Source organism: Primulina eburnea, chromosome 3 (genome assembly GCF_022965805.1).
Source record: "Primulina eburnea isolate SZY01 chromosome 3, ASM2296580v1, whole genome shotgun sequence".
Lineage (NCBI taxonomy): Eukaryota > Viridiplantae > Streptophyta > Magnoliopsida > Lamiales > Gesneriaceae > Primulina > Primulina eburnea.
The window spans coordinates 6,184,782-6,208,860 of NC_133103.1; the positions used below are offsets into that span (position 1 = coordinate 6,184,782).

Sequence of the window (24,079 nt, forward strand, 5' to 3'; positions counted from 1 at the left end):
GCGCTTTTAATCTTTCTTTCGTCGAAGTGTCGGCAAACAAATTTTTTTATTTTTCCTAAGATTGATATCTCACAGCTATAATTTGGAATTCTCTGGTTTAATTAATTTATGTTGTATTTGAATTGAATTTTTTGATTTGAGGAAGTGATTTAATTTTAGTAAGAATTCGAGGAATGGATTGATAATTCTTTACAACTACATAATTTAGAGTATATGAATTTGAAATCATCTTGATTAAATCAAGCCAAACAACTATAAGGTGTGTTTGGATGAAATGATTTGATTTAGAATAGATTTGAAGAATTGTTTAAAATGACACTCATTTTAGGGATTTCAAATATATCATAACCACCTTTGCATTTATATAATTAAGAGCGTAATGAATTTAAAATACATTCAATATAAATCCATACAAGCAATTAAATAGATTTTAAATCCACGGATTTGGAATTCATAACTTCAAATTCATTCATCAAAGTAGAACCACGATGTATTTCAAACAACTTGATCCAAATGAACATTTAGAAAATTTCAGGGACGTATTGTTCAATTAAATCTTGCTCGTAGACGCAATTATTTTATATAAACGGCCCTCGATGTATACTTATAACTATCATATAAGATTAAACACTTGTCGATATTTAGAGTAAGATACAAGTAGTGCTAAAATTATAGAAGATCACGTAACAATTTAAACAACATATTTCAATAGTTTGTGTCAGGATTAACTAACATGTTATTAAATATAAAATATGCTGAATTATGAACATCAATGTATCGAGGAAGTGTCACTCTAACCGAGTCCCGTCAAAATATCGTAGATTTGCGTTAGATTTTATTTTGGTGGGGTGAAATTAAATATAGGGAAAGTACAACAGTGGGGTGTCATTTCAGGTCCTTTTTGCATGTGAATGGTGGAAGTGAAATTAGACGAGAGTACAATTTAAGATGGGCCAACTCACAGTCACCGGGGACCATCGCACCATTCTGCTCCTAACCATATCTGAACCCACCTGGACTACCACCATTTAGACCTCCCCACACTGACCCGTCAATTTCCCACAGTACTACAATCTTTAATTATCAACTCAATTTCATTCCACAAAGTTTTACTTTTCTGAAAAAAAGAAAAGAAAAAAGGAAAGAGGATTGGGAGTATGATAACACATTCTACTGGCCAGGTTTTATGTTACACCGAATAAAATTCACCCGATACAGTTTTCACCGCGCAGATTAAATGGGTCTTCTTCCAAAAATATGGGTCGACGCCATGTTTTGTAGAGTTCGTGGTGTATTGCCTACCTCAGTCGGTGGAGCAGATTGATACTTCAGAGGTTGCAAAGACACATTTCTCCTCTCATAATCAGCAGGATTCTCTCTGATATTGGAAACAATTTATGCTAAATTTAAAATCTCTACACTAATGTCATTTTTATCAGAATAATTTGGTAGGATTCCACGAGCGATACTGTAAACTCGGGGTTGAAAATGTATAGAGCAAGATGAGTAAATAAAATGTGTAAAAACAGAAAAGAGGGATGGATATTTATAAAAGTTGGAGCTCTGAATGTTATCTTATGATATGTTAGTACTTTTAAAAAGAAAAGCATTTAAGTTCGTTGGTGGATGTTTCAAAAATTTTATTGAGCAATGGGTGACATTCCTTCTCCCGTGTTTGGAAAGTGTTCAGTTCTCTCTTCCATATACAGTTTTCGTTCCAATTTAGCAGAAACAAGGTAAAATGCAGTATTGTAGTTAAGGTAAAATTAGGGATAGGGAGTATCAAGAGACAACCGAAAAGAAAACCATACTATATCAGTCACATTAAAAACCAATCAATTGAATCATCCAAGAGCATAATTCTTGATAGCCATATTAATTACCAAATCTTTTATACATATTTAATCTTCTGTACAGCATAATAATGTCAAAGAAAAAAGAAATGTTCAAATATTAATGAGATTATTATTATTATTATTATTATTATTATTATTATTATTATTACATATAGATACATAAAAATAATTTCCCCAGTAAATAAAGCGGTGGATTTTTATTTTTATTGGTGTAATGTTTCACTTCTTTGGGAAGAACTCCTCCAGAAACCAGTGCTGTAAAATTTATCACACATCTCCTTTTCCAGTTCCAGCACTTCTTTGTTATCCAATACCGATTCCCGAGCATTAACAATAGCGATGGGGCTTGATACCGGATGAATTTGTGGCTCCTTCTCATCGCAGCCGCACTTCCGCGGCGGCAGCAGCCCTTTCTTCATCAGCCTGCGGCGGCGCTTACGCCTCAGGGCCTTCCGGCACAGCCCTGCCGGCACCTTGTACACAGCCAGCACGAGGAGGTTGACAATCCCGCAGGGACAGCAGCAGCACACAACGGCGCATTCCGCCGTGGTCCCGCCCGCCACCTCCGCCAGCCTTACCTTCCTCAAGCCACCCCGCGATGAGTAGTCCGAGTTTTGCAACAGCGGCTGCCGCCTGTCCACCATTGAACCCGGCTGGCGCAACACGACTTGCCTCGTCATTTCGATTTCCTCTCCCTTAATTCCGCTGTTTTTACAAATCCCAAATTCTTCCCCACGAGAACACGGCAATCAGCTTCTTAACTTCTCCGAAATCCTTCAAGATTATCCCTATATTCAAAATAACAAAAATCCCAAGACAAAAACTCATATATTCTATTAACCAAATGAAAAGATCCATCCAATGAACAAAACATAAAGATCGAAAATGAAAAAAAAAACCTGGAAATTGAATGTCAAAGTATTTCGCTACAAAAAGTGGAGAACAAGCGATGAGCCATGGTCAGAGGCAAGGTAGAATCGGCGGCGGGGATATAGAAAGAACACGGCCAATGTTGGTAGGAGGATGGGCTATTTTCCTTCTATTGTTGGATAATTTAAGGAGTCCTCAAAAAACACACAGCGAAATTCTTCGAGCGTTTTACACTCGGATTTTTGACAAATTCAACGTATCTTATGAACGGTTCCTCCTATTTATTTAAGCTTTCTTTTTTCCATCATTATATACAGAGAGATTTTGTTGTGCGGAGAGACCTGCTAACATATGACGATTGTAAATACAACGTGCGTGTGGATTTATTCGGGTGTATATCTAATGGTCCAAATATTTTTTCACCCAAAGCAACGCATGGACCCACATAAAAATCATATATAGCTCCATATGAACCGTTGGATCAATGGATCTATTTGTAGGTATGTAATTGTGTATATTTGTGGATATGATGCATGTGTAATTGTGTATTTGCATGTATATTTATTAATATGTAATTGTGTATATTTTGTGGATAAATATATTTTTGAAATAGTATTTCAAATAAAATTCAAATATAATTTCATCATTTCAAATGTATTTTGTAACTTAGTTTTTAATCCTCATTATCCATATATCATTTTTTATTAATATATATATATATATATATATATATATATATATATATATATATATATATATATATATATATATATATATATATATATATTCTGAAAATATACCAAGGGTGTGGTTAAAACAATGAACATGTTTTAGACACCGTAATTTTGTTTCAAATATTTCTCAATTTATTTTTTTTAAATTCATATTTATTTATAAATGATAATTACTTTTCTTCATTTGTCAATAAATTGTATACCTTAGCAATTATTCGGACACTTGGAAAGAACAAACAAATCGTGAGAGGAACTTAAAATTCGAGAATTTTCGAGAGGATACGGATAGTGAGATCGTGATGTGTTTCTATCGGTTAATGACTCTACAGACAAGTCAGTCAATGCAAGATGGATTTTATTGCCCGATGTTTCACATTTTTTGAGAGATTATTATTGATTGATTTTTACTATCAAATAGAGCTGTTTATTTGGGGAAAGACTACGACCCACCAGTGGATCTAGACCATTTATTGTTGCAGGGGCACACACAATGTATAATGGAGTCGTAAGGGCTATGTTTTGTTAATATAATAGAGGGAGCAACACTCTTTTTAAGTAGAATGGGAAAATCAATTATACAAATGGTAATGCATAAAATCGTTTATCTAATTTAGGGTTCGTTCGACCCTACCCCTGCGGGCGATCCAACGGCTCGGATTTTTCCAAGTCATTTTTTTTTTCAGGGAGGTGGGCCCGGATCACTCATGTGGAGTGATCCGGGCCGTTCATTGCCTGTGCAGGCACAGGGTGAAACAAACCCTAATTTAGGCTTGTTCATGTTCGATCTCTCAATTTACTCATGTGCTAATTTAATATACCTGGAGTAGGTTATGTTGTCTTTCTTGTTCATATTTTTTATGTTAACTCTGATTTAACATATTGAACATGTGAGGATCATATGTTTTCAAGTAGCCCGAATTAAAACGATGAAGTAATACATAAAAGTGTCGCTAAAATTTACTATCTGCGCATTTCAGTCCTCAATTTTACCCGTGTGCTAATTTAGTCCCTCGAGTACGTTTACTGATGAAAAAATTAATGCTGTGGATATATATGATTGAGACAATTAAACATACTACGAGGACCAAATTGGTACATAGATAAATTGAGGGACTTAACTGAGAAGGCATCTAAATTATGATTTTATGTATTATCCCATTAAATATTGAATGATATATAAACTTCATTAGTTATCGGTTGGCTGAGTTGTATTTTAATATTTAATTCATGAAATGTATGGTATAAATGAAGTAGATAAGGTAATGAATCTGGAAGTTTTAATTGGTATGTGGTGCCGGGGGACATGTATAGGTGAGGAGAGCGGAGTCCAAGGGAAGTAGAGGCAGACACACGGTATTAATTGGCTTGAAGATTATCTTGATATTTTGTGGGATACACGTTATATTACTACTATAATATTATTCGTTTGTCAAATATAATTTTTAAAAGTATCTTTTTCATTAGAAGAACTGATATTAAAAAGGTTTATATCATATTTGTTAGGATGAGAGATAAATTTGGAATGAGTGGAGAAATTTTCTAGATAATTTGCAAATATTTCGATATGGTCCGCAACAATAAAATAATATCTTCGTCAGTTGAGTTCTCAACAAGTATATATTGAAGACTGTGTGGAAATAGACTGATTGAAACTATTTAAATAAAATGATTTATTAAAAATCATTTGGATGAGATATCAAATGAAATGTAAAAGCTTGTTGACTGAAAAATAATTGACATAAGTTTGTTTATCAATGTTCGAACATTTCAATACTTCTACATCACTTTTCCTTGCTCACAGAAGGATTGTATCAAAAAACCGATTGTTACAAATGTTGAAGTTTTTAACTTTATCAGGACTTCCACACAGCCTAACTAAAATAATTAGTAACTTTTCTTACCAAAACGAGAAGTTAGACTTCTTACTCTCAATTACAAATATTTCACAAATAAATTCTAAGCACAAATTGATCTTCAAATAATAATATAATAACTTGTCGGTGTCTGTTTGTTATCGATTTGATTCGCATTCAGCTTTTTCAAGAAGATACGAGAGATCAGATAATTCTAAATTTTAAGATATTCAAAAGCTTGTCAAACTGATCTGTTTATAGACTTATCTGCATAACAATCATATTTTAAATCATATATCCATTTTCAAATACATATATTGATGGTGTCAGCATATGAATTCTAACATTCTGTTGACTGTTGGTACGAATAACTTCATCCGATATTTTAGTTGTTCTCTGATTCTCAATAACCGATATTCTTCAAAAAATGTTTGGATTTGAGTTGACTAATCAGTAGGGATGGCAATTTCCTCCGAACCCGTTGGAGGATCCGATACCCGACCCGAATAGAAGAGGGTATGGAGGGATTTTTAGACCCGATTAAATAATTGGGTAATCGGGTATGGGGATTTTCGAGTTTGGGTATGGAGGCGGGTTTGATATAATCCGACCCACGCCCTACCCGAATACCCGTTTAAATTAATATATAAATAAATATATATATATATATATATATATGTATGTATATGTATATATATAGTAATTATATTTATTTATATTAAAGATTTATTTTCTCAAATCCAATTAAATCGATACTTTTTTCTTTTCTCTTCCTTTTCACTTTCACTTTTACGTTCAAGGTTTTAACGCTCTTTTATTTTTCATTCAATTTCTCATCTTCTTCATTGGTAAGTTTATTCGATGTGTGATTTTAAAAATAGAAAAATAATTTATTTTTGTTAAATTGCATACTTTTGTTCAATTAATATAAACTATTTTTAATATTTTGTTATTTTTTTTATAAAGTTTACTTTGCAAATTTTTATCAACAATAATTTTTCTTATTGTTCATTTAAATAATTTTTTAAATATTCATAACTTCATTGAAACAATTTAAATTTGAAAAAATTCAATTGTATATGATAATAGGGTATTTGGGTAGGGTATGGATATTCGATAATCCGATGGGTATGGGGATGGAGATGAAAGTCAATACCCGATGGGTATGGGGATGAATTTAATAAAATCAGTTGTCCTCAGATCAATTTGCCTATCAGAATCTCTTTTGTACTATCAGTTTAACTAAGTAGTCTGTTGGACTTCTTGCTCGTGAATATTCAATTTTCTTTTTAAATTTAGTTATGTTATACTCCATAATTATCTTTGGATGTATTTTTTCATTTAAATTTCATGCAAAGTATCACACAGTATTTTTAAAAAAACTGAAAAATTTGGATGTATTTTTTCATTAGAAGTTAGAACAATGTTTTGGGCTTTTCTAGAGGGAAAAACCAAGTCGACAGTCTATATATCCCAACACAATTAGCAGATACTGCCAATTTTTTTTAATAGCTCTAGTTTTGTTGACTGTGAAGATTCATGGCCGGGTTTATATCATATCACTATTAAATATATTTTATAAAACTGAATGGCTTAGAGACATAATTATATAATATAGTTGATTTTGTCACAAATACTAATAAACAACACTTATTTTTTCATTAATAAATTAACATATAATTGAGATTAATTACTACTTTGTACGTAAATCCCAATATTGTGCTTTGATCCCTAGAGATCATTTGATCAAGTTTATGTGATGATTACTGAACAATTATGATAAAAGGATGAAAAGAAAAATCGTACACACTAGAATAACGATTGGAACCTGGAAAATTATTTTGAGTTTCACCCATTAGCATTATTTTGTAAAAAGTGGCAATAAATTCATTTTACAAATTTATATCAATTTTTGGGCGGAGCTATTAATTAGTTAGGTGTGAATAATTATCCTTGATTGAAATTCGACATCAGCTGAAAATGCTTTACGGTTAAAATTTGAATAATATATATTATTATATAATTTTTGGTAAAACAAGAAATATATAAAACTTAATTAATACACAATGATACATACATACGTTTAATGCATCATAACACGAATCTGTCTTGATTTTAATATTCAACTTGTTTTTTTCACGATTTTCAATTATATAAGCATTTGTTACAAAATAATTGAGACCCACTATGTTGAAATCTTATCTCAACTATATATGATTTAAATCGTTTTAAATACTTTTTGTTAAATTAATTTTCACATTCATCGAGTATCATATTTTTTTTTATATTTGTTTTCCCTTTATTTTATTTTTGCAGAGGTGTACCCTTATGGAGGCTACTGGCTAGCCAACCCATACAGGTTATATATATATATATATATATATATATATATATATATATATATATATATATATATATATATATATATATATAACTAACTATTTGGGTTTATTATAGTTTTAAGGGGCTACAAAATCTCTAAATTAATCTAATAATGTTGAGATCATGCGATTTATTGATTTATAGAGATATTAATTAATAATTTATTATTTTAAAGAGTTTTTTTTTTGTTAATCAAGCAAACATATATAAATTGAATTATATAAAAACTTATGGTGTTATATCAATATATGTATCATATTCTTTGAATTAATATAAATAAAAATTCTCTGTACATGTATATTTATAAAAATAAATAAATTATATTCATTGTTTTTTTAATTCAATAATATTCATGATCAAATATAATAATAAACTATATATATAAACAGAACAACAATATAATTAAATTTAATTATATACCATATCGCTGTTACATATGATTGTTCGACGTATAAGTTTGATTTACGATGAATGTTCACTGCATCCGTACAACATAATAGAAAGCAATAAATTTGGCATCATATGACGTATTCAAATACGTACTTCTAAGTATTCGTTGGATTGGGACCGATTAATCAGGTGGCATAGAAATGGGCGAAGAGGACATAATCAAGGAGGTACTTATTAAATTCGAGAGGAGTTCCTTAAGTTCAAAATTCAATTATATCAAACACCTCGTCCAAAATAAAAATAATAATAAATAAAATAAATTTATTAGGACAAAACACAAATTCTATGTACAAGTTTCTTTCTGAATACAAACTAGACCTACCTAACCCTACAGATGTATACAATATTACACATGAAGTATATATACAGGAACAGCAACCAAGCTGTATTGCCTTCTACGTACACTTATGCTTATATCTCCTATGCTCTACGGGTATACATGTATCGAATTGTTTATTCGTTCTATGTAAATTACTTGTACCCCCTAAGATTCTTATGTTTAAGGATCCCTTTGTACATAACTTGCCAGTTTAGGGGCATCGCCTCTAAATTTTCATCGTTTTTTTGACCAACAACACCGGTCGGAATCGACAAATGCATACAGTCACGCCCTTTCTCAGCCACGGAGTACTCCACCACGTCGTTGGAGAATCTCACCTTTTTCTTCCCATCTCTAGCTTCACCTAATTAAACAGTCCATGCAAAATTAATTAACCACAAAATGCCCTTAATTCATATTTGCCAATAGTATGTATCTAAGCTGCATCGGGTGAAAGTCATTCCTAGTAGGATAGGAGGAAGGATGATTGTAGTTACAATTACAAATCGGCCTTGTCCAGTGGTAGGAATCGGAATCTCGTGGACAGAGAACAAACATCGAAAAATTATGGGGCGAAAAATTAATTTTAAATATCTATATAATTGTTTAAGAGAAAGGAGAGGCGACCTTTAATTTGTCCCTATCCATCCTAATTTTAAAATTAATTTTTAACAGAATCTCATTTTATTTATATTTATTTTTTAATATTTTAACAAATAAATAAAAAAAATTTAAGCAAGAGAATTAGTACCTGTGGAATGCTTGATTTCGGATTCCATCTTCTTCATGAAATCGGAGAGAAGGCGCTTGTGGGCTTGCATGGCTAAGAAAACCACGCTGCCGGAAACTGCGAAAACTGTCATGAAACCTGTTCCCAAAGAATTCTCCATCTTTTTTCCCAGCCCCTTTAATTAAATTTTTATTATTTAAATCTGTGTTCAAAAGATCAGAGGATTGATATCCTTTACAAGAAAAAATTGAATCATTTTCTTGGTTTAAATAGGGTAATGATGAAGACGAGAGGAGGTTGAATTTGAAGGTGGTTTCGATGAATAGTGTGAACGGGGATGAAGAAAAATCTAATGTCGCAGTTGACGAAAAAGAAACGATTTTCATTGGAGGAATTTTACAGTTTTGTTTGGTTTTTTCAACGTCAAATGCCATGAATGGATGAGAAAGGAGTTGGTTATATTTGATGGTTTCAAACCTAAGAATTTTGCAGGACAATGATTAAATTATATTTTCATGGTGCTAAAATCAAATTAAGGGGAAATTACAATTTTGGTTATTTGTATTTTATATTTTTTTGGATTATGGTCATCTTATTAAATTGTCAAATTTCAGTTTAGATTCGGTATCTTTTTTTTCATGCTATTTTGTTCAACGTTTCAGACGCGACACTGACTTAACATCAATTAATGTTTACATGTGTAGCTCAACATCAATACTACCGTTGAAAAAAGACTAAAATTATTAACAATTGAAATAAATTAATGACTAAGAATCAATTTCGATAACATAAATTATCAAAATTGCAAAAAATTAAAAAAAAATAAAAAGACAAATATTGTAATTTTCTTTTAAATTATTTTTAAGCAAAATCGTATGTTATGACTTATGAGTAGTCATACGAATATTTGAAAATTCAAAAGTCTATCTTTTCAAAAATAATCAAAAGTATAGATAAAGATAAATAAATACTTTATTACGATACAATAGTTATATATAGATATTGAGATACAAATTTATTCAAATATATTTGTACGATATTTTATAAAATAAAATGAAATATTTTTGTGATTTGAGAAGAGGGTTATAACTTATGATACATAAAAGATGAAGTTTTAATATTAAAAAACAAGCATAAAACATGTTAGTTTTCAATGCGTGGAAAAGTATACAGCATAAACTACATATTAAATTAGAAGATAATTGAATTCTTCACGTTTAGTTTGGTCATGATGGGGGGCTGATCACCTGAACCATGGAGTATGAGCCACGAGTTCCAGAGTAGGCATGCTTAAGAGACCGGTTCGGACCAGAACCGACCTGTAAACGGTCCGTTAAGCTCGGAACCAGACCCGAAACCATGTACAATCCGAAGGTTTGTGGGTTGAACCGGTTCATCATTTTTTGAACCGGTTCCGGATCCGGTTCCAAACCTGTTCCGAATCATATCCGGAACTGGACCCAAAACCCGAAATCCGAAATTTTTTCTATAAGAGTGTTTACATAATAAGATATTGACCATGGATCATTCCAAATATTCTTGATTGTTTAATTTTAACCTTAAAATGAATATTATAAAATAAAATAAAATATTATAGTAAGGTCCACCGCAACCGAATTATGTGGAGTTAGTCGCTCTCATTTTGCACTAAAAACGTGAATTTTCTTTGCACTAAAGGTTGGTCAAATTATTTGGGATTGAGTCGCTATCGTTTTTCTTTTCACACATCGGATCGAGAAGCGCAAAGGATCGGAAATGGAAAAAAACGTGAATATTTCCCAACTAGAGACGTGCTAAGAAATACACGAAAACTCATTATATTATTCATTATAATCTAAAAAAAACTATATAAATAGATTTATAATTGTTCATTAATTATTATTTTGAAACCCAATTAGTGATATAAAAATTAATTTAACAAATATTGAAAGTTTGATCAATAATTAAGTTAATATAGAAAATTTGATCAATATATTTGTCAATGCATGTATATACGTAGTTTTTAATATTTTTCACGTCACGATATTAATGTCAATGATAGGTGAATTTTGACACTGATAAAATTTAAAATATAATTAAATTAAAATCTGGACGAAAAGAATTTAAAAAAATACTGTATAGGAGGTTTTTCTATATTAATATTGGATATAAATTATTGCACGAGAAGTCAAGATTCAACCGCGTTTCTCATTCACCTAAAATTGATCGATAAATTAAATATATTGGAAGTTATTTACTAGACGTAAACTCCATTTAACCAATTTAAATAATTGGATAAAACTAGCGCAAATCAAACTCTTGCAACTCAATTTCCTACGTAATTTAGATACATGTCCACTTCACTTGATTAAAATGATGGGATACCGCCATTCGTCTTGCCAAATGTTTTTTCTAAATGTCATTTCATTTTCACGTGGTCTAAGATCATTATTGTAAGTATACGCATTTTAAATAATGAAACGCCAAAAAAATAAATAATTAAACTTTCAGCTAAAAATGGATTCTATAAAAGTACACTACAAAAAACGGAAGTTACTAAAACCGTCGCTGTATTAGCGACGGTTTTCTTGTTACCATCGCTATATAGCAACGGTTTAAAACCAAACCGTCGCTAATAAAAATAAGCGACGGTTTTTATATACCTGGCTATTTTTTAGCAACGGTTTTTCTCGAACCGTCGCTCTATAGCGACGGCTTAGTTAAAGTGTGTTTTAAAAACGGCGCTTTTTGCGACCGTTTCCATAAACCGTCGCCCACGGAGATCGGCGACGGTTTATGAAACCGCCGTCGCTATTAGCGACGTTTAACTTTGCCCGTCGCAAATAGCGGTTGTTATGTTTCTTTGTATACCGAGTGAGTTTTTTGAAGTTTTGGTTTTTTATTTTGTACTAACATTTTTCGTATTTATTTCGTAGATTTGTTAATCGGTCCGATCTTCCAGCGTTATTTGGAATCTTCGCGCATATCAGGTTTTAAAGTTTTTTTTTTTGAGAAAATTATAACCATTTTTATTTTTTTTTCTTTATACAAATAAATATTGTTAGTTCTGACTCTTGAATATAACATTCGTTTTACCCCTGATTCGAATAAATAGATAATGAATATAATGTAACGTGACGTATATATTCACTCTATCGTGTCTTTTTTAGTATAACTTTCTGTAAAAGGGAATGATTGATTGGTTCAATTATAATAACACAAATTCAATAAAACCAGTGTTTACTGTCATTCGTGGAGTAAGTTTCTTTGACGTGCAGGCAATAAACGGCCCGGATCACTCCACATGAGTGATCCGGGCCCACCTCCATGTAAAAAAAAAAAAAAATTTGACTCGGAAAAATCCGAGCCGTCGGATCGACCCTTGCGGGCAGTGCCCGTAGGGGTAGGGTTGACTGAACCTTTACAATTATGAGATGAGTTGACTCGATTTATAATTATCATGACAAAATAATAATACTTTTAATATAAAAAATAATTTTCTTCATAAGTTGGGTCTGTTTTACAAAAAATGACTTTTGATACCATCTCACATGAGTTTTCGTGTCTCGTTATAATATTTTCTCTTTTTGCTTTTTGAGAATATATACTAAATATCCTTTATCCCAAATCAATTTTTTTATTTAATTTTAAAATCTCTATGAAAATGTTGCAATCAAGAAAATGGAAAAACTCATAGATAATATTATAATCAATCATATTTAGAATGATTGATTTTGAGATAGTAAGATTCTAATAATTTTTGAGCTGAGTTTCTGCTGGTTCTACCGTATTATAGGAAACAAACGTCCATCTAATCCTCACAGCATCACGGGAAGGGAGGATATCTTTTAAGGACATTATACTTTCGTTTTGTAATCGTCTTCTGCATTTCTTTTTTCATGTTCCTCTTGTTGTTTCTGGTTTTGAGTTTATGCTGCAATATCAGTGTCAATGGTTAGCTTCCATAACACAAACCTGTACTGATTTATTTTCGATTTTCACTTGTTTACCGCATTAGATTAATTTATCTGTTAATCTGTTATATCTAGTAATTTATATTGCATATTATGTTGGCTAACAAGAATAAAAATTCAAATATAAAATTTGATGTATGCTATGTTAAAATTTAATACTGCAGCATAATTTGGCGAAAAAGTGTATATAAAACATACACTTGTGACATGTTATAAGAAATCAATAATGTATTGCGCTTAGCCACTCAGCATATCCTGAATGTTCGCATATGATTTATTCACTCAACACATAGCAGTCCGGGAGCAAGATTTTATAACATTAACATTTGGTTATACAAGGGTTTCCCACCCAGAAAAGCCAGCCCAAGCTGCCATGTCTCTTTCAACATGTGATGTTTCTATAGTGGTTATAATGAACTTGCAGGCTTCATTGCTGAATCCAAAAAGAAAATGTCGTAGTTTCACATTATGCTCACATTGCTCAAGTGAAGAAGACTCTTGGTACAAGTTATGAAAAGAAAAAGGGAGGTATTAGTGGAAGAGCATAACAAGAGTCGATCTCCAATTCTTAGCCTTGAGGACGAGGTTAGTAGTAAGGAGGGTAGCATTGTTCCAGACTCACACAATTATTATCGGGCATAAATCTATAAATGCCTAAGAATCACAAGTCTTATAAGTCTCTAGAAGCGAGGCAAGGAATAAAAAATGAAAATGTTGGGGGTATTTTGTTGGGTTAAGTGTGTAATGTAAGAGAAGTAGCGAGGTTGATGATCTCACGAGAAATACTCTCGCGCGTTATCTTATTGACACTGCGTCATTTTGATCTGGTTATTTATGTGAGTTGTAAAAGAAGTATGTCAAATCTTAATGATTAAAACTGTCTCTGCTGTGGAGAACAATAACAACAGAGTAAGGGTAAGAATGTCTTTATTGGAGACATCAGTAACTGTAGGACAATGATACGACTGATATCGAAGAACTAAGACAACACCGGTAGTGGGGGACATGACTCCAAAGTCCCTCTCAAATTCACGCGCCTACCAATCCAGCTCACTAGCACCCACATCAGTACAACCTCTCATGTCCACTTGTCATTTAGTATGAGACTCTACACTGTTACAGCTTGACTGATAACTATAGATTTTGACCTAGTGGTAAAAATTTGATCGTCATAGCCAATGTTAGTTCCTTATAATTTTACACTAAAATATTAAAACTGACGCCAGTTCCTTGCAATTTTACTAATTTTTAATGTTACGTCAAATATTTACACTTGAAAATTCTCTTTTGGTTAATATATATATATATATATATATATATATATATATATATATATATATATCACAATACTATAATTTATTGTTACATTTCCATCCCTTGAAAGTATTTACACGGAATATATATTTAGGACATTGATTGAATCAAACATTTTATTAATGATTAATTGTATGTTGTTAATCAATGTTGTTTAATACATTTAATTTTTAATAATTTATGTAAAAGAGACTTCTTTGATTAGATTATAACATTATCTAAACACAAAATGTAATAGATAATTTTATCCCTAAGGCTCGAGATTTTAAATGACATAAGATACTTTTTCGAGTTAAATACCATCGTCTAATATAAACTGTTATAGTGGTCTTAGTCTACACACACGCACGCACACGGCACACGCTATAAAAAAGGAAACCCGAAATCCCCAAATAGAAAGCCCTAATCCCTAACCCCATTCCCTTCGGTCTCTCTTTCCCTCTCTTGGTTTCGCATCTCCATCGCCCCTATTGACCGGAAAGTGGCCGGAGACCATCATGAGTGATAGCCCATGACCTGTATATTTGATTCGAGCCATGAATCTATGAATTTAAGCCTCATTTCGTGCAACCCGAGCCCAAGTCGCGAGCTGTTTTTCATCGATTTTCCGACCATTTTCCCCGCGATTTCTTCGATGTTAGGCGGTGGGTCGATGGTATTTGAGCTCTAGATCAATTTCGAGCAAGCCTAGCTCGTTTCCCGTCGCTCAGCTGTTTACACCGGCGAATTTCGCCGATGTACCGCCGCGATCAGCCTTTGTTCCGAGTTTAGTTCGAGTTGCTTCGATTTTTGAGCATTTTAGACTCGATTTCAATCTGGTTTCCAAAATCCAGTGACTCGATTTCAATCTGGTATTTTTGACAACCTAAAATAATTGCTGAATTAGTTGGTATGATATTTTGGGAAATTAAATTGGTTGCTATTATTGTTGGATTAGTGAGTTGAATGTTTGACGAGAAATTGACCAATGATCGAATAGTCTTGAAACTTTGGAAAATAGTTTGACTTTGAGAATTTGGGAATTTTAGTTGAATTATTGGAATGACTGCGAATTAAATATTTATGGGCTTAGCGAATTATTTAAGGTTGCATTTGGATTGATTTACTTCAAATCAACCCATTCCATGTTTATATAAGTTTTCATGTTAATTAAAATATATTTCAAGTTCACCCGGTAGTGAATGCATTTGAAATTTATTTTACTTTGTGTAACAATGTTTAAATGATTAAGGTATGCATTTAAGATTCATTATTTGTTTCATTGTTAACAATAAAAATATAATCAAAATCTTTGTATTTCAAATTCATCAATCCAAATGCAACCTAAATTAATATAGGCCAAGGATTTGAAGTTGGAAGTTCAAGTTGATCGTTTGGACCGTGGTTGAGTGGTTAGATATGTTACAACAGAGCAATGGTAACACATAAATTACATTGATGCATATTCATGTCCCGTTATTTGTACTTATGTGATTCGTTAATATACGTATATTAAATACCTCATCTATATGTTCATTTGTTTGAAACATTTTATGGCATTTAGAAATATGACATGTTATATTAAGGCATTCATCTTGAGCCCTATCGTTCTTGTTAACTGTTGATGTTCATTGTCATTCAACACATGTTAGTTTTTGTATTGGGATCATGGTGTGGCTGTCGTGGGTGTTAGATCGGACACATGACGACATTCATAACGTATTTGGATAGAGCGGTTTAGCTGCGTGACGATGTGACTCCCTATTTATTGTTGGCTTGGGCATTGTTCCAGTTGTTATTGTATCGTTTATTGACTGTTTTTTTACATATTGCATTTGAGCCAAACAAACATTGCATATTTCATTCATAGATATTCGTATACATCGTTTATGTTTATCAGCGTTGTTGTTTAACTTTATATACAGAAGACTGTAGATCCCAGAATCTAGGTTCAAAAAGGGAAACTGAATCACATTGGAGAAACACCTTGGAGAAATCTCCCTTACCGAAATTATATTAAAATAGAAAAACAGAGTACATGGAGCTTTCTCCAAGGTGTTTCTCCAATGTGATTTAGTTTTCCTTTTTGAAGCTTGATTTTGGGATTTACTGTCAAATATGTTGGGTATTCAACACAAGATTCAATTTCGGGGTTTTAATCCAATTCTTGCTATAGGAAAAGTCATATCCACTATTATCCAATATACTTTTTTTAAACGAAATTATATCAAAATAGAAAAATAGAGTACAAGGAGTTTTCTCCAAGGTGTTTCTCCAATGTAATTTGGTTTTCCTTTTTGAACCTAGATTTTGGGATTTACATTCATATATGTTGGGTATCCAGCACAAGATTCAATTTCGGGGTTTTAATCTAATTCTTGCTATGGAAAACGTCTTTGAAGCAACTAAACTTCTCAATTATGTCAGTTATCTGTCAATAGACTTCCGCTATACTCCACATACTTGTTTGTATGTCTTATGATCTTATGAATCATTAAAGTACAAACCTATGCTTGCAACCCTTGTACGGGAAACACCTTTTATCATCATAATGAAATGGGTAGGAGATTTCCTCCAATGTGTTCCTCCAATGTTGTAATTTAGCTGTCCATTTTGAGCCTTGATCTTGGGATCTCCAGCCAAACATGTTGGGTATGCAATACAAGATTTCTCCAAGGTGCTTCTCCAATGTTGTAATTTAGTTTTTCATTTTGAACTTAGATCTTGGGATCTCCAGTCAAATATGTGGGGTATCCAATACAAGATTCATAGCGCAAAGGTTGTTGTATTGTTCATCATACCTCTCTCTAAGACACGTTTATTTGTAAAATGCATATTGGTGCCTTTTGTTGTTTCTATACCAGCGACCTTTGTTCTGCCTTGGGTTTATAAAAAAAATCATTGGATTGCTTATTTTCTCACCATTTCGAGTGTTCATTTTATTTCATTACAGATTTTACTTGCACTGTGAAGGGGGAGCAGTAGGACATGGCTTCTTCCTTGTTACAGGTTCCGGTGGATGACTCTGTTGTTTTACGCGTCACCCACTCTAACATCAACAGTTTTTCTGCTGATATTCGTTTCTCTCTACAGGTGTGTGCCATTTTGCCAATCAAGTTTCTCTTACTGATGCTTGATGCTCTGGGTCTTCTGTTTTATTGTTATGGTCAAACTTCTGATCGCAATCAATTTTATGAAATAAAGTTGTAAATGTAACTCTTAATAGTCAGTACCTTGTATGTTTAGGTTGACTCATCCAGGTTTACCATGAATATGATCACCACTGCAACTTTTCTTACTAGTAAATTGTTTTACCTTAATTACGAGCATCATAACCACTCCAGTCGATTTTCACGTGGAATATTGTTAGTGATTCCTATTCAACTTTCAAGCTTGGCATTTGAACCAATTTGGTGTTAGGTAGAAGTGAGTAAGTGACTAACACATAAGGAGAGTTTGTTGTCTTGTCTGTAGCTGATAAATGTTGAATTAAATTTTACTATCTGACATTGATTGGGGAAAGATGTAACAAATTTTCATTCTAAATTGTCCAGTCTACATTGATTGGGTTTTTAGTATAAATAACATCCGAGGGTATACATAAACAACTTGCCTTTATTTTCTTGATGCATAATTGTGTTTGTATGTTGTTATTAGATGACTGTAGAAGCTGTCAAAGAGAAGCTGTGGAAAAAGTGTGGAACTACTGTTGATTCAATGTGCCTTGAGCTTTATGATGATTTAGGGGACAAAGTCTCAGTTCTAGGCGATAACACAAGACCTCTTGGTTTCTATTCCCCACAAGATGGGTTAGTATATTGCATGTTGTTGAACTCGGCCTTCTTTTGAGAGTTATTATAATCTTGTGATCTTTTTGCTTTCTGGTTCCTCTTCTGTAATCTTAATTGTATTATTTTTCTGCAAACTATTATTTATATGAACACGTTGGTGGGGATGGGGGTAGTATGTTCGCGTGCCTGCGTTGTGGTTTTCTTGGCCGTTTTCTTCATGATAATGGGCATTGAGATATTGTTTAGTTGAATTACTCTACTGTCATATTTGATTTCACATGATGGTGTACTTTCCGGGGGCTATGTTTCACCTTCTATCGATTCAGAATAATCCATTTATCATATTCTTTGGATTTGAAGTTTGAAATTTACATTCTATTTCTGTGCGTGTTGTTTTTCCTTTATTTGTTGAATATGGTTAAATTTGTATTATGTATAGTTATGTATTTTACAGAATAACCATCATGCATATCCACTTATGAAAAGTTTATACTTGTTTGTCCGTTATGTAGGCAATCTGTAGCATTGAAATCTGTTCACTGGTTTCTTTTTTCTTTCCATTGTTTATTTTTTCATCCTGTTTTAAATAAGGCTAGTTCTAATATACCCAAAAAATTTGAACTCTGATATAATTTTGTATTTTTGGTTTTGTTTGTGCTATAGACCTCGTCTATCTAACAATTTATGGTTGTATTTGCCAGCTATCGGCTGCATGTCATTGATATCGACCCATCATCTATAACATCTGGTGGTTGGCTGGATAACCCTTCCCTTGTGGAGAAATACAAAATTTCGGAAGAAGCATATGACAAACTTGATGGTATGGAATTTTCTTGCTAGACCGATTTTATTTTTAAAAGGTTACGGAGCTAAATTAGGACACTCGAGTACATTGAGTCCATTGGTCATCACAAGAAGCTGTTGGACAGGATTGAATAATATTTAGAGCAGTTCGGCAGCAGGCCCGTACTTGAGATGAGGACCATGTGGTGTCGCCTCAGGGCCTACTGATATGATATTTTATTTAACTAACTTCAAATAAAAACAAAAAACAGAATTTATTCTTCTATATAAGCCCAATAGTTTCAAAGATAAATAACTTCATTTAAAAAAAATTGTATTGAGATCTGGTTACACAAAGCAATTACATTGTTTATCATCTCTTCAATTTGCTATCATAATAGCCAGTAATTTAGGTAATCGGATTTTATCATTATATTTTACTTCAATTATTCAAATTTGGTACAAAAATTTCTATTTGATTTTTTTTTCTTGTAAATTTCGATATATCTATGATGTCTGATCTATATCCCAAGAAATAACCACTTCTTCTTATTTTTTAAACATTTGATTGATGATACAATAAATAGTTGCTGTTAGAAATACAGAACATCATATGTATTTTTCAAAGCACAAGTCACAAATTGAATACTTTTTCTCTCAGTTTGTCTGATTTTTTTAATAAAATGCATGATAAAATTATAAGACTAAAACATACATATCTAAATATTAAGTTATAAATGCTTTTCAAATCCAAGTCATACAATTTTCTAATTATAATATATAGAAATTTATTAAAAAAATATTTCTTTTCACTGTCTATCAAGTAGTAGAATCACATTATTAGTTGAGATTAAAGCAACTCTTTGATCGTGTATTTAGCATTATGGAAAAGCAATTATAATAGTTGGGGGATTCTTTAGTGCATACGAAAAATTTGTTATAGAATTAATCAGTTTTGTTGGCCAACTCTATATTGACCCTCTAAATGCCATTTCCTTTTGTCTCAGTGACTTTATAATGTTGGTACACTTTTTCTTTATTTTCACGTGATAATGCCTCGTATTCATCATTTGGTTTACAATTCTTATCCTCAGTTCGCTAAATGCTTTCTTTACACGGCCTTGAGTAATTTTATCATCACATGTTTCAGGTACTTACAGAAAGTTAAAAGAAAAATTGGGACGTCAACAGTCCAGTCACGAGTCTAAAGTAAAAAACTACAGAATATTATTTTTTGCCTCTTGATTATTTCATATTTTGACCTTATCATTATTTCCTGCTAACAGATTTCAGACAACTACATGGAAGACCTCTGTGCGAATATAAAGGTTTGAAAAATCAAATTGTTTACCTTATCTAATGACAAATTGAAAATCTTGATACGTCCTGATCTGATACTTTTTGTGACTTCTGATTATTAGATTTGTTTTCAAATCTATCAATAAACGACAATTTCTTGAACCCACCATACTCATGTTCATACTTGAATATTTATATATTTTTATCTTCCATTTTCTTTCTGATGATTGAGGTGGGAGTCACGGGATAAATCCAACACAATTTTTTTTAATGCACTTGACTTGCATGGAACAAACTTCATGACATGACCTTTTTATGATGGCAGGGCTATTTCATTACCTCTGTTTTTCGGGACTGTTCGATTCCTTCAATATAAAACTAACATTCAAATACGAGGCTTAGTAATTTTTGTACTTGTGGTTTTGATTACATCATACACTTATGACCGCATTGCGTAACCGTCAATGACGCATATCACATTCGAATTTTATAAAGATATTTAATGAAGTGTTCCATGCTCTGTTAGCATTAGCATTCCAAGTCAGTTATACTGTAATTTCTAGATGTCAGGTGAGCATTACGCCGGTCTTACACATGACTCAGCGAGGTTAACAAGAAAGTAATCTACCTTTAATACCAAAGATGCCAAAAGTTCTTTCAGTCTACTATCTGGATAGGATCCTCCTTGTTGCTTGATTGTTCTAAGAAAATATCTATCCGGATAATTTACTCGTCCTAGATGGAAACAATTTCCATTTCAAATGCGTGTTGGCTTAGCCATTTGATACAGAGAGGAGAATGATTTTTTCTAAGTGGATCCATTCAACTACTAGCATATAAATTTCAATGGCTCAGATCTAGATGACATTTGAAAGAGAGCAGGCTTGTAATTTTGTTAAGTACCCAAGCTTTTCAGTTCTGCTGTTTTATCATCTAGTTTGATATTTTGAGATCATATCACATCCAGATCTGACTTGTTTCATTATCTTTATCTTACGTAAAAGATCGGAGATAGATGTCAAGTTGAACCTGGAGAGAGAAGAGGGGTTATCAAATTTGTAGGCATTGCAGAGACTCTTGCACCTGGTTTCTGGGTTGGAGTTCAGTACGATGAACCTTTGGGAAAACATGATGGCATGTACGTTTCTCCCAGCTCTGACATTTTCTCCAAAAGTTATGTGCAATTTTTGAATATTAATATTTTTTTAATGATCTATAGCCATGAAAAGATTAAAAGTATTCTATTAATCATAACTGAGACTAAGAACCGTGCTGGCTAAGGTTAATATAATTTCCACCCAATTTATATGTATTCCATTAACAAAATCTTGTGGAGCGACCAATAATATTCTTAATTTAAATCTTGGGAATTCCAATTCTTGTTATCTTGAAATGTGGATGAATTAAAATATTTTTAATGTGGAGATATAGGTTGGGTATCTATAGGAAAATGTTCAAGGAGCTTGAGTCAAGCTTCCATTCAATTTTCGCAGGGTGAAAGGAAAGCGTTATTTTGATTGCCCTCCTCTTTGCGGTGGAATGGTCAGACCAGATAAAGTGAAGGTTTGTGCACCTATCTATATACTTGCAAATCCTAGATGCTCATATAATGCCGAAGAGAGGCGTGGGACATTTACATGCCTTAAAAACTTGTGGTTTTTCTTGCTTATCTATGAAAAAATAATTGAAACTTCAAATTTCCCGTGGAGGAGATATATTTTAATCAATAAAATTTAGGCTGCTTGGATCTGCGTTAAAATATTTTCTGAAAATAATTGGCCAATGTTGCATTTATCTGGATCCCATCCTTTTACCTATTACCGACATTTTCCTCTTTAGTGTACGATCCAACAGAATGCAGATGAGCTGGAAAATGAGAACATTTTCCCCTGCCTTTCCTTTCTTGTTTTTGTTGCTGTTATGTTATGGCAAACATGGGATGGAAACCAAGATATGGTTTAGTGAGTAAAATAAAAGGGTAGCCAGGGTGAGAGGCAGGGCCAATCTTAGACTTTGAAGGGTCTGGCCAGAAAAGATCTATTACAGTTGACTATGAAAAACTGTGAAAATTTGATCTTGAATTTTTAGCTGTAACGTCTTCTGTCGATATTTCATAATTAAGTTTTTCTAGAAATTAATTTTCAATTGAAATCATAGCTAATACACATTCAATCTTTGCTTGAACAACTTTAATTTAGAAAAAAACTTATTTCTCTACCTTTCATTTTTAATTGAACATCATTAGGTTTTATGAATTAAAGTTTAGGAATACCAAAACAAAAATAAAATTACAAAAATTTAAAAAAAGTTGGGGGCCTTCTCTGGCGTGCAGTGCCTCCGCCTCCTTGACTGCGCCAGGGCCACCCCTGGTGGGAGGAGTTGCATTTCTATATAGGGGAAACAATCTTTTCCATGGATGTTCGCGGCGTTGACTGATTTCGATATTTACCTGCCTTATTACTTGATGGTGGCTAAATAATTAGAGTGTTGTTCTCTACTTCTAATTTTGTTCATGTCAGGTTGGCGACTTTCCAGAACGTGATCCTTTTGAGGAAGAGGAAGTATAAGTCAAAATGCAACGTATATTTGTGTTTACTATTCCATGCACAAGGAGAAAGGTACTGTGAATCACTTTTCTCGGATCCTCGTATTATACGCTGGATCAAGTTTCTATAAATAGGAAAAGTGGATTTTACCAAGGATCATTGCTGTTTGGTTGGAGTTATATCATTACAAAGAGATTATTTATAAAATGTTAATTTTGATAGATAAAAAATGATACGTGGTAATTTTCGAGATGTTTGGTTAGATGTATTAATATAGTGATTATTTTAAATTTTTTATGTCAATGGACAATTTTACTTATAACCAAAAAAATATTTTCAAGTTTTTAACCTTTTTTTCTCTACCATTATACACTCAACTTTCTCTTCTCCGCGCTTCCTTGGTCTTAAAATGTTTCACCGTTTGCTCTTCTTGACTTTTTCTTCTCTCCTCTATAGAGCATTTATGCAAATGTGGAAATTTTTTGGATCGTAGTTTCTCTCTTCGTTTTTCTTGTACCATTTACATTTTACCTCACTGACAAAATAATATTTCCAAATTTTATTATTCATTTTTCAATATCTCAATTTTTTCCACGATAAAAAAATTATTTGTTTTTTTCCCCCCGTAGATTAAGTGAAAGAAATCTTCTTGTCTCTCTTTTTTCTCAAGAAACATTGTTTCAATCGTTTTATGTTTTTGTCACCATTTTATCTGGGAAACAATATATCATCCCGTTTTAATTATGACACATTTAAATGTTTTTGATGATTGATATTTTATGAAAAGGTTTATTGGTACTGAGACTTCGGTATTATTTCTTACACACCAAAAAGTATGTAACAATTGTCCCGCAAATCCGAAATAAGTAATATGCGTAGTGCGGGTTTCATATGGGCCCATCGGGCTGTCCTGGACTTTTATACCCGAGAAGAACATGTGATAAGTTATGAAATTTTTATCAATCCTATCTAATCAGCCAAACCAAGTTCACCTGCATTTGTTTGTCCTTGCAACCAGTCCACCCTTGTATGTTTCCGTCAGACCAAACCTAGTATTAAGGTTATATTTGGATAAAAGATGATTTTTAATTGGTTTTTTAAGAAGAAACAAAATTAGTGTTTGTGAAACAATCGTGAAAATTTTATCAAATTAGTTAATCGATCTAGGGCATGCTATGTTGGTTTGGTAATATTTTGTGAAATGGTCTTATCTGTAAGAT

At 32.4% G+C, this 24,079-nt stretch overlaps 3 protein-coding genes across 3 annotated transcripts; 1 reads left to right on the forward strand and 2 right to left on the reverse strand.

Annotated features, from left to right (window-relative positions):
* Positions 1–1,853: 1,853 nt before the first annotated feature.
* LOC140828114 (uncharacterized) lies at positions 1,854–3,028 on the reverse strand. Its single transcript, XM_073191095.1, has 2 exons — positions 2,756–3,028; positions 1,854–2,644 (listed from the first exon to the last, which is right to left on the reverse strand). Exon 2 carries the CDS (start codon positions 2,534–2,536, stop codon positions 2,060–2,062), a length of 477 nt encoding a protein of 158 aa, XP_073047196.1. The 5' UTR covers positions 2,537–2,644; positions 2,756–3,028; the 3' UTR covers positions 1,854–2,059.
* A 5,363-nt stretch (positions 3,029–8,391) lies between these two features.
* On the reverse strand, positions 8,392–9,602 carry LOC140828115 (uncharacterized). Its single transcript, XM_073191096.1, has 2 exons — positions 9,216–9,602; positions 8,392–8,828 (listed from the first exon to the last, which is right to left on the reverse strand). Exons 1-2 carry the CDS (start codon positions 9,352–9,354, stop codon positions 8,617–8,619), a joined length of 351 nt encoding a protein of 116 aa, XP_073047197.1. The 5' UTR covers positions 9,355–9,602; the 3' UTR covers positions 8,392–8,616.
* Positions 9,603–14,805: 5,203 nt separating this feature from the next.
* Positions 14,806–23,156, forward strand: LOC140825776 (tubulin-folding cofactor B). Its single transcript, XM_073187730.1, has 9 exons — positions 14,806–15,312; positions 17,394–17,533; positions 18,098–18,249; positions 18,933–19,051; positions 20,165–20,223; positions 20,301–20,342; positions 21,318–21,451; positions 21,807–21,876; positions 22,833–23,156. Exons 2-9 carry the CDS (start codon positions 17,429–17,431, stop codon positions 22,878–22,880), a joined length of 729 nt encoding a protein of 242 aa, XP_073043831.1. The 5' UTR covers positions 14,806–15,312; positions 17,394–17,428; the 3' UTR covers positions 22,881–23,156.
* Positions 23,157–24,079: the final 923 nt, after the last annotated feature.

What these genes read in the sequence shown, in the direction of transcription:
- LOC140825776 (XM_073187730.1), top strand. Translation starts at nt 17,429, where the DNA reads ATGGCTTCTTCCTTGTTACAGGTTCCGGTGGATGACTCTGTTGTTTTA. An exon ending in TTCTATTCCCCACAAGATGG is followed by an intron (nt 18,250 to 18,932) that starts GTTAGTATATTG and finishes TGTATTTGCCAG; the next exon opens with CTATCGGCTGCATGTCATTG. An exon ending in AGCATATGACAAACTTGATG is followed by an intron (nt 19,052 to 20,164) that starts GTATGGAATTTT and finishes CACATGTTTCAG; the next exon opens with GTACTTACAGAAAGTTAAAA.
- LOC140828114 (XM_073191095.1), bottom strand. Translation starts at nt 2,536, where the DNA reads ATGACGAGGCAAGTCGTGTTGCGCCAGCCGGGTTCAATGGTGGACAGG.
- LOC140828115 (XM_073191096.1), bottom strand. Translation starts at nt 9,354, where the DNA reads ATGGAGAATTCTTTGGGAACAGGTTTCATGACAGTTTTCGCAGTTTCC. An exon ending in CGAAATCAAGCATTCCACAG is followed by an intron (nt 8,829 to 9,215) that starts GTACTAATTCTC and finishes CTGTTTAATTAG; the next exon opens with GTGAAGCTAGAGATGGGAAG.